Consider the following 11,125-nt stretch of genomic DNA (forward strand, 5'->3'; position numbering starts at 1 on the left):
CCATATTAATTATAACATTAATTATATTAATTATCTAATTTAACTGGAATAAATAAATTAGTTTTGGTTTAATTTAAATTAATTTTTTTATCTTATAAATTTAAACTAATAGTTTTAAAAGTGTTATAATTTTTACATAGCATATTTATAAGATATTTTTTATTTATTTAACTTACTTTATTGAGCTAAATAATTATAATTAATTTGTTATATCAATTATTTGATTTAATTAATTCAAATATATAGTATTTGATTTAATTTATTGTCATGTTAATATTTGAGTTGTTGTTTTCTGAAAGTTTCTTTTTATTTCCTTCTTTAATCCACTACTAGAAAACTAGTTATTACAGACGGATATTTCCAACGGATTTTATCCCACTGAAATACAGAGGAAATTTCAGAGAGATTTTTTGTCGGAAAACAAAAAAATGGATTAGCATAAATTACAGACGGAAAATAGAATCCGTCGATAATTTCGTCGGAAAAATTATTTTTTTTCCGTGAGAAATGGTTACAGACGGAAAATCCGTCTGTAATTAAATAGACAAAATGATGCGTTTTATTAAATTATTACAGACAGAAAATCCGTCTGTAATTTAAATTTTCCATCGGTAAATATTAAGATAACACTAATCTTATCTCTATCCACTCGATCCATTTACACTCCACCCATATCAAATCCTCTCTCCGTCACCGAGTTGCTTCTTCTCTCCGTCGCACCAATTTCTTCTGCCGCTGGCGTCACAGATCCCTCTCCATCGTCCCTTGCGTCGTACGGGTTCCCTCCGCCACCGCATCCAACCCTAACCCCAGAGCTTCATCGCGCCTCCAACCCTAATCCCAGAACTTCGTCGTGCTTCCAACCCCTGCTTCGCCGCTCCCTCCATCGACGCTCCCTTCGTCTCAAAGCCTCCGTCGTGCTCACTCTGTCGTAAGCCTTCAAACGTCGCTCCTTCCTCCATGACTGAAACCCGTAACGCTCTGCTTTTTCTCCTGCGTCGTGGCTTCACCTTCCTCCAAACAAAATTGAAAAACCCTAACCTGGAGGCCTTCCACTGCAAACCTACCGATCCCTAATTCCGTCTCATCATCAGAGGTAAAATAAAATCCCTTTCGCCCATTTCAACCCTTCTCCACGCCCAACAGTCTCTATATCCTCTCTCTAATTCAATTGTACAATTTTATTTTCCTCTTTATTCTCTCCCTTTCGATGTTCTGTTTTTATTCTGCTGAGAATTGAAATTGCTGGCTGAATTAGCTTAATTTTAGGTCTTCTAATCACCTTTCAGTTTTATTGTTGTTCCTTATTTTTCGATTATTTTATTGCCGCAGATTGAAAAGGAGTAGGCGTGGGAGCAGAATAGTCTACGTTGGGAACCTCCCTGGTGATATTCGTGAAAGAGAAGTAGAAGATTTGTTTTCAAAGGTACTTTGCTATTTTCATTCGTGAAAGAGTTTGATTTTTCATTTGCTTAATACTTACCAATAGAAACTACTTTACACCTTGTTCATTTTTCCCTATGCCTTGTCGTGGTTGTATTGGTGTATTGCTAACTTAGGAGTATTAAACATTGGAGTATTTATAATTTGGATCTCTCTAACCCTTTAGTTTGATTTGGTATTCTTTAGTATACTTTTCTGAGTCTAGTATCTATATGCAGGTACTTGGTGAAGCTTACCAGGTTTTAAGTGACCCTAACAAGCGTGAAGCATATGATAAATATGGAAAGGAAGGAGTACAAGAGTAAGTTCCTTCTACCTTGAATGGTTGAGAATAAATTGAGTAACTAATAGTGGATTGCAAGTAATTAAGCTTCTTCAAATAATCAAATGACTATGTTATTTTATTGCAATTGGGAGCTAAGTCATATAGATTCCGTTCAATATGCTAGTGTTTAACTATTTTTTATCGTCTTTCATTTAATTTCCTCTTCTTGGTAACTATATTCAATTATTAGACAGATAGAAATGTAACCGGAAATATATTTGTTCACCGAGTATACTCTTTTCGTATGTTTGTCTGTTGACATTAGTTTGATTTGAGCCCAGAAAATGGGGTTTATTGTAATTCCTGTGGAGAAAGATAAAGAGAGTCAACAACGAAGCTGTTTTCCCATAAATGGGGTCAAATTACATGGATCAAATGGCACTACTATGTCTTATATCGATAAGCAAGTTATTTTATTATAAATCATTTTTAATGGTTTCGTCAATGCTGTTTCTTGGTTTTCCTTACTTAGATTATTGGGATACCTTCTATCAAATCTCTGTATTAGGGCTCCTAAAGGTATTTATTGGTTTTAATTTAGCCAGCATCTCCTTTAGGGATGACGGGGTTAACATCCTAGCTTGCTTATAGTTCCTGTATAATGGTTGCTCCACCACCTTGTGTTAGATGCAGTTCTAAGCAACTATATATAAGGAAATAAAAGTGCTTCCTTGCTAACAACTATAGCTTTTGGTGTTGTGTCAAGTGGCTGATCCAACAATCAGTATTACTCCGACTTGCACATGAAAAGAGAAACGGGTAGAAATTTTTTGTTTTAATTTAAGAAGAGTTACTCTTAGGATTCATTGGGCATAACATCCTAGTCCACAATGTTTGTAATTAGCTCCTTATGCTAGATATGGTTTTCAGAAACTATAAGGGACTAAAGTTGCACTCTCTTGGTTTAAATATACCTCTTTTTCCTGTCTTTCTCTATGATGGCCAAAAGACACTTAAACGATGTGAGATGCTGCAAGCTTGTTCTTCAAGAGGCTTGTTTTCTCCCTGCATAAAATCTCACACTATCCTTTTGTGACATTCTTCTTTCCCCTCCCCTCTAGTACTCAGACCTTAAAATGAACTGCTATAGATCTCCCCTTGCTACCTGGCACATGGGCAGGAGGTTATATTCTCATTCTTCTTGCCTTTATTCCATATCTTCCCTCTGCACTTTCCTTAGGTCTAGCATTTTTTGTTTTCCTTTTTCCATTTTATTTTGTTTTATTATTATTATTTGGGAGGGGGGTTGTTTATGTAATGTGGGCAATGTTTTATTACCGCAAGTGGTTGAACCTGAGTTTACGTTTCCTTTTGAGATTAGTTAGAACTTACAAACTAGACCTAACCAATTCTCACTATGAAAACATATTTAGATAGGGTTGCAGAACCTTTGCTTAAACAATAACGATAACTTGATCTATTCAGATTTGTGAATGTTGTCTCCTATATTGGGTTATCAAAATTGTATTGATGAACTAATGCCCCAGGGACCTTTCTAGATGCTTCTGAGTTCTGACAATATTTTGATTTTTTTTTTGTTTCTTTTTTTATCAAGGATCTTAACAGGCTTTCTGTTTGTTAATTAAGGAAACCTGTATGAACACTGATTTTTCTTTTCCGTTTTTCAGCGATTCAATGATAGACCCTACAGCTGTATTTGGAATGGTTTTCGGAAACGACCTATTTGAAGATTACATTGGAGTACTAAGCTTCATTTCTATGGCAACTATAGAAATTGAAGACAACATTCAGGATCCTGAAGCTCAGAAGCAGAGGTTTCTTGAGAAGTTGAAAGTAATTATCTCTTACCAGTTGTCCACACCTACTCTTCCTTTTCCCTTCCCCATATTCAAGTAGCTGAATCTGTTTCATACTGTATTATCACCAGGAACGGCAGAAGGAAAGGGAGCTAAAGCTCATTTCAAGTCTCAAAAATCACCTGCAACCATTTGTTGAGGGTCGAGTAGATGAATTCATTAGTTGGGCAAATAAAGAAGCTATCCGTCTTTCAACAGCTGGTAAATGCCGTATTTTGAATACTAATATTGTATTGTTTAACAATGGTTGACAGTCTAGACTTTTCAGTAACTTACATTTGTGAAATGAGCTAGTTATGTATTTAAAGCTTTTTGAGCACTGTTAGAGGTTTCAATGTGAAAGGGCTTAGGAGAACCTTTCTTGTTGATGTATACCATAAGGGCTTCCTATTTAGTTTCACTTGATCTGGAGGTGCAAATATTATTTTCATCTTTCAATATAAATGGAATTACTGAAATAATTTAAAGCTTGTTGATCAAGTTTAAGGTTTTGAAATTTGAATGGTTTGATATGTTATTTGAATGACATTATTTCCCACTAAAGGAAGATGTCTAAATTATATCTTCGCTACATTTGAAAAATATATAATATGGTGTTAGTTTGGTATCGTCTTGGCACTCTATAATTGATGCCGTAGTAAGATTATGAAGATTCTTGTTATGTTTGAATTTTATTAACCTGTGCTGAGGTTCTACTAGTGGTTGTGCCTTATTAATACTTGACTAGCAATTAACTCATTCTATGCAATGAGGGTTCCTTGGGTCTCAATATAGCAATCATTCTTGGCCTCATGCTGTCCAACCAAGAATACAGCATAGATCTCATGCCCTTCTAGTGGACAACATAACCATACATGTCATTAGGTTGCATTTAATGGGAATTTAAATGATAGAGAAACCCTTTTCAGCTATCTGGTATCTGAGACTAGGATGTGAATTTGGACTTTCGAATCTTTTTGCTATTTTTTCATGTAAATCTTATTTTCAATTATTGATTTCATCTCTGAACATGGAAAGGTTCCCCTTGGACAAGATCATTTGAAAATCCATATGACCATGTCTCCTTCTGAGGTAAAATGCGTATACCAATTGAAAATGAAGGGCATGAGTGAAAATCAGACAGGTTCATCTTTTATGAACTAGAAATCGAGTCAATGAGGCAATGATGCTCTTTATGAAATCGAGTTAGTCCTGTGTTCTAGCTGTTAAATACTAACTGCTAATTGTTTGGTTTCTGTTTAATAGCTATTAAATTTACTGCGTTCTTTACTTAGCATTCTTATTCGGGGAATGATCACTTATTCATATTATGGAAAACTGTTAGTGCGAGAATGCCTTTGGTGTACAGTAGAGTTCATTTTCATTCTTACTTTGTTTCCTTGAACATCTCTGTGTGGAAAGCTAAATATTATAACCGTCTCTATTATATTCACATATTTTAACTGTCTTTTTTTGGTTAATTGACAGAACATATGTCAGATATGAATTTGAATGTCTTCCTGGCTACATGAAGGGTCTAGCGACATGGGAGGTGAGGTTCTTTGTGTCTAACTAGATGTTTCTTTACAATTTAACTAGAAATGTTTCTTTATTTCGAACCACTCTTTCATTCTCACTCTCATTTCTTCAATGTTGTTGCTTCCCCTTCTAACATTGTTCCTTTTTTACTATGTTTTTCATAAATATTGAGCTTTGACTTCCTCTTCTTATGATGGATGATAGCACAAATTGCTATTAAGTAGTGGTATTTGTTGAAATTTGTATTCTTTTGAATCATTCTGTGCCTGCCAGCCAGCAGTGTTCTTTTCTGATTTTTTCCCCCTCCTAAGGAAAATCATATGGTGATGCCTGTCAATACATATGTTGTAATATCACATTAGTTTTACTGTTTTATGTCATTATTGGTTATGTGCTTTAGAATAGATGTGTGTCATACCACTTGTGTTTGTTCAAACAGGTTAAATTCTCCAACCACATTTGAAATGCCACTGGAGGTTTTGGGCCATGAATTGCAGTTTACTCAGGTATATTTATCTTTTTCAAGTATACCTTCTATAACTATCCCATTTTGTTGAGAGGAAGGTACTTTGAAGAAGGTGTTCTTTATGGAACTGGTGAACAGAACTTGCATTATATATATATATATATATATATATATATATATATATATATATATATATATATATATATATATATATATATATATATATATATATTAAATAGTCTTAATGCAGGTAGATTAATAACAGCTAACACCTTTGTTCGTTTAGTATATTGAAGTTACATTTTCCTTTAAGCCGAGCGAGGTTTGCCTTAGTTGATATGATTTATGTCAGGCAAGCTGAAATTTTGTACAAGTAAAAACCTTCTTGAGTAGTATCATTGGTGTAGAAGAGGCTCATATTGTTGCCCTAGTGACTCTATGATTCTGCTCGATAAGTAGGTACTGTCGATATCCTCGGAAATGATTAGATATATACAATGCTATAGGGAAGAGTCCCCTTGGAAAATTTGCAAGTCATGATTGATAATTTTTCATGAGCTTAGAATTTTTATATTTTTTTACTTCGGGATGTTCTCTTGTTTCTTTAGCTTCTAGGATTTGAATTCATTATTCGATTATTTACCCCCCGAAGTTTTCCTTTTTCTTTTTCCTCTTTATCTATAAAATATTTGACAATGCCAATTTTGTTTTGTCAGGATCCCAGTTCAAAGCACTTAGGAACAAAAGTGTGGGATTCATCACTTGTTTTTGCCAAATTTCTTGTAAGTTGTTGATCCTCCTAACATTTTCTGAACTGTCCTGTCATAAATATAATTTAGTTTTAGAATCTAAACATGGTTTTAATGAACTTATTTAGATATTGCATCTAATTTCTCTCACCTTCTAATATCTTAAGGTGTATCTTTATTTATTTTTTTCAGGAACGGAATTGCAGAAAGGGAAGGTTTTCTCCAGCTAAACTTAAAGGAAAACGTGTAATTGAACTTGGAGCTGGCTATGGTGTTTCTGGTTTTGGTAATGTTACAAATGATTTTTAATGTTTGGTTAGCCTATTAATTAACTCGTCCTATATGGACTCCCTTATTGAAAATGTTATGTAAGTAACTAATAAGTTTTAATCAGCTGCAATAATTACAATAAAAACTAAGAGAAAAAATGCTAAAAAAAATAAAGATTTTCTTTAATAGATAATTAAATACTTATTTAAGAGAATGTATTATTTTATTTTTATTAATTTTTAACATAAATTATATATTATTTTATTCTTTTCACACAAAAACCTCTTCATCATAGAATTATCTAACATTTTATACTTTTCAAGTGTCCCATTTGCTTCTTTTTAGCTGTGTAAGCAATGACATGAAGGATTAAAACAATTATTAGCTGTTGGTTGGATTCAAATTTGTAACAAAGAATGTGAACTCTTCGAAATGTGTAGAACTACTTGCGCAAATAAAGCAAGCATTGGCGAGCTAATTGTTCAATGTGCATGCTTATTAATGCACAAAATGAGTTAAAATTAAACCCCACTTCTATAATAGTGTATTTATTTTTGAGTTATTTTTATTGAGAATTGAGAATATCTTCCTCTTTATTTCTTCTCTTGTTGTTAAAATTAAACCCCACTTCTATAATAGTATAATACCAACTTTCATAATTGATCAGCACAATAACCACCACCTATCACTTTCATAATTCTTCCTGATCCATCAGAACATCACAACTCAGAGTATTCAGGTATTGTTTTTTCTTGTATTGTTGTCTTGCATTGCTTTAAACTACTATGATCACATTTTCAATTACATATATGAAGTTCAATCCTGTCATTTAAAACTTAACTATATAGGAAATTTTAAGAACTTGGAGGTTAAGAACTTGGAGGTTAATTACTTGCAATTATCTAACCATTCTTGTCCATGCTTGGCTTTGCGTGTCAGGAACATTCTTGATCACATATTAATTTCTTGTTGCTATTTCATTTGGATTAATTTTTTGACAGCTTGCAGATGTGTGTTGCTTTTTGTCATAATTAACACAGTTAAATATTAAAGCACTCCCAAGCTGTTCATGTCACCAACTTGTGGAGGGACTTCTCCAGTGAGTTGATTGTGGAAAAGATCAAGTGCTTCTAATTTCAATAGATTCCCAAGAGAAGATGAGATTTCACCTGAGAGATTGTTGTAACTGAGGTCTAAACTGATATAGAGATTTTTGGCATTTTTCAATTTCTGTTTTAATATGGAGAATAACACAGCTTTTAGTATGGTTGATAGTTTTAGTATGGTTGATAGTTTTAGTATGGTTGAAAAATATATTGAGGATTATAGTTGATGTATCAATACATTTTCTTTATGCTTTGAATTATATTGATTTGCTTGTTTAATATAGTACCTTTCTTTTAGTTTGATAATACGATGAATTTGTTTATTTTTTGAAATATTATAAATATTCGAATATAAATTAGATAAAAATTTGTATTAAATTTATATTTATTTTGTATGAAAACAGGTTTATTTTGTAATTAGAAAAAGTAAAAAAAATTCTATTTTACCTTACAGACGGATTTACAGACGGATTTTCTGTCTGTAATCATATTTTCCAAAGTTTAAATTACAGAGGAAAAATCTGTCGAAAAATCCGTCTGTAATTACAGACGGAAAATCCGTCCGAAAATTTGTCTGTAATTACAGACGGAAAATCCGTCTGAAAATCCGTCTGTAATTACAGACGGAAAATCCGTCTGAAAATCCGTCTGTAATTATAGGCGGAAAATCCGTCTGAAAATCCGTCTGTAAGTTTGTCGCCTTCAGGAAATGGAAGGAGAATTTACAGAAGGAAAATCCGTCGGTAACTGGTAAAAATCCGTCGGTAATTTTCCGACGGAAAAAAATCCGTCGGTAAATAATTTCCGACGAGGCTTTTACAGAGGGACAAAATCCGTCGGTAATTTCGTCGGTAACCAAAAATCCGTCTGTAATATATACCAAATCTGTCTATAAATCTGTCTGTATTAAACCATTTTCTAGTTGTGATCTTAAATATTTTAATTTTAAATTTTAAATTTTTATTTATGATTTATACTTCTCTTTTTATTTTAATACCAAATTTAATATTTATGTCAATATTTTCTTGTAATTTATATTATTGTCTTACAGTTATATGTCTACCATCAATTATATGATTATGAATATTTCTTCAATTTATTAAAAAAATACAATTTCATTTCTTCCTTTTTGTTTTATCTATTTCTATATTTCATAACTTATTTACTATAAAGGTAACCAATTGCTCTTTCATTCTATAATAATTTCATTGATTTTTTTTATAAACTATAAAGCATTATTATTTGTTATTGTACAATATGTCTTCTAGTTTTTTTTGTTCCTATTTATATATGTTTTTATAATTTTTTATTATAAATTTTAACATTTTTATTCCATATAAGTTAATTTATCATAACTGTTTCTTCATATGTTGAGTTTTCTCAATGTTTAATATTCCTTACCTATTTAACTTTATTTTTGATTTCGAGAGATTGAGTGATAAAATAACATCAATGAATATTGTTGTATCTTCTTCTTCTTCTTTGTCTTTTCAGATTATCACTGTTTTTGTATGGATCAAGAATAATTACATACAATAGAGTTTATGCATAAAGGATAAGTATAAATTGTATCTTATCTTTTTCTAGTAAAATTTTTATTATCTATTTTAAAATAAAAAAATGTTGTAAATTACTTTGAACCAATAAGCTTGTTATTGTTGTAGACAATTGTAAAATTTTGAAAAAGAATGATAGTTATTCAATTGTTAGTTGCTTACTTCATTTAGTCTAATATAATAATTCTTTTAGTCGAATATTATATTGGATTTATGTTGGACTCAAACATTTTAACAAATGACATTTAAAAGAGTGCAACCCTTCTTAATTCAATAATGAATGAAGTTATATACTTATTACAATAGCTAACGCCTTGTAAGATATCTGTTGAATCATTCTACTTTCAATTTTAACAAATAACATTTAAGTTATTACTTTATTTTGACTGTTAATAATTATAAGCTATCTGTTGAATCATTCTACTTTTAATTTGACATCTGTATTCTACCAACAAATGAATACAATGACAATAAAATTTTAAACATTCTTGATTAAAAAAAATTTAATGTTATAAACCCCATTTGTAGGGTTTATCTTGTATTGATTTTTGGGAATTTTATCACCTTTTACCCACATTTATTCAAAGAAATAACATGATTTTGAATATTCTCCTTTAATTGTGCTTAAGAGTGAAAACATGCTTTTTAGGTCTTAAAATAGCTAAATGTAATTTACCTTGATTCCATTAGATGCCTTGATATGTTTGTTAAGTGATTTCAGATTTAGGAGGCAAAGATTGGATCAAGGGAATGAAGAAAAAGCATGTAAAAAGGAGAACTCATGAAGAAATAATGGAACCAAAAAGCTGTAAAGCCTGACCTCTTCGCACTTAATTGACCATAACTTGAGCTACAGAGGTCCAAATGATGCGGTTCTAGTTGGGTTAGAAAGCTAACATCCGGGGCTTCAAAAAGATATAATATTTGCCATAGGTGCATCGCGCATAGGGGCGCGCACACGCACAGTTCGCGGACGCGCCGATGGTGGCACATGACCCACTTAATGCAACTCGTGGCCAGCGATTTTAAGAGCCTTGTGGGCCCAATCCAACTCATTTCTGATGCTATTTAAGCCAAGGATTGAAGGGAAATCAAGATACTTTTGATCATTAGTCATAGTTTAGTTTTAGAAGTAGTTAGAGTTAGTTTCTAGAGAGAGAAGCTCTCTCTTCTCTCTAGAACTAGGATTAGGAATTAGGGTTAGACTAGGATCTCATAGTTCTAGGTTTAATTCAAGTCTCCTTCTACTTCTACCTCCAATTGGTGATTGCTACACTTTGGTTCTTCTTTCTATCCCTCTTCTCTTGTTGTAATTTCTCTTATTTTGTTTCTAGGTCTTGTAATTGAGATACTCTTGTCCTTTTATTTTCTTTTAATAATGCAATTTGAGGCAATTCATAATAATTGTGTTTTCCTTGATTGTTGTTGTTAATTCTTTGCATTTAATTATTGTTAACATTCATTCTTGTTGTGATTTACTATACTTTTCTTTTGTACCTTCCAAGTGTTTGATGAAATGCTTGGAAGGATGTTAGAGTAGGATCTTATGTTCTTGGCTTGAGAAGGTAACTTAGGATTTCTTGAATTACTAATGTCCAAGTGATTGATAGTTGATAGCCATTAACTCTAGCCTTCATTAATCCAATTAGTGGAAAGCTAGGATTTATGGACTTGGATTGATATAACTCACTTGACTTTCCTTTGCTATTTGATTAAAGGATGACTAAGTGGGATTAATCCTTGCAACTACCATACTTGTGGCTAGTGATAATGATGAAGACCCTTGACAACCAAACCTTGCGAAGACCATTTTGTTAATAGAATTTCATTACCATTTGCTATTCATTTTTCTCATTCAAAACCCCAAAATAAATA

General features: G+C 32.1%; 1 protein-coding gene across 4 annotated transcripts; it reads left to right on the forward strand.

Annotated features, from left to right (window-relative positions):
* Nucleotides 1-1,533: 1,533 nt before the first annotated feature.
* On the forward strand, nucleotides 1,534-7,925 carry LOC130979947 (chaperone protein dnaJ 10-like). 4 transcript variants are annotated; one of them, XR_009086820.1, is made up of 9 exons: nucleotides 1,534-1,744; nucleotides 3,397-3,562; nucleotides 3,657-3,786; nucleotides 5,053-5,116; nucleotides 5,543-5,609; nucleotides 6,286-6,351; nucleotides 6,511-6,604; nucleotides 7,256-7,327; nucleotides 7,590-7,925. XR_009086820.1 is itself a non-coding variant. In XM_057903513.1 (7 exons), the coding sequence occupies exons 1-4, from the start codon at nucleotides 1,656-1,658 to the stop codon at nucleotides 5,094-5,096; spliced, it is 429 nt and encodes a 142-aa protein (XP_057759496.1). In that variant the 5' UTR covers nucleotides 1,534-1,655; the 3' UTR covers nucleotides 5,097-5,116; nucleotides 5,543-5,609; nucleotides 6,286-6,351; nucleotides 6,511-6,686. The 4 variants fall into 4 exon arrangements, 1 of the variants encoding a protein (XP_057759496.1); XR_009086821.1 differs by having other exon boundaries at nucleotides 7,629-7,925; XR_009086819.1 differs by having other exon boundaries at nucleotides 7,256-7,925.
* The last annotated feature ends 3,200 nt before the right edge of the window (nucleotides 7,926-11,125 follow it).

Source organism: Arachis stenosperma, chromosome 5 (assembly GCF_014773155.1).
Source record: "Arachis stenosperma cultivar V10309 chromosome 5, arast.V10309.gnm1.PFL2, whole genome shotgun sequence".
Lineage (NCBI taxonomy): Eukaryota > Viridiplantae > Streptophyta > Magnoliopsida > Fabales > Fabaceae > Arachis > Arachis stenosperma.

Excerpts from the sequence above, each read along its gene's own strand:
- LOC130979947 (XM_057903513.1), top strand. The coding sequence starts at position 1,656 with ATGCAGGTACTTGGTGAAGCTTACCAGGTTTTAAGTGACCCTAACAAG. Across the intron at positions 3,563-3,656 it reads GGTTTCTTGAGAAGTTGAAA|GAACGGCAGAAGGAAAGGGA; the intron begins GTAATTATCTCT and ends TATTATCACCAG. Across the intron at positions 3,787-5,052 it reads TATCCGTCTTTCAACAGCTG|AACATATGTCAGATATGAAT; the intron begins GTAAATGCCGTA and ends GTTAATTGACAG.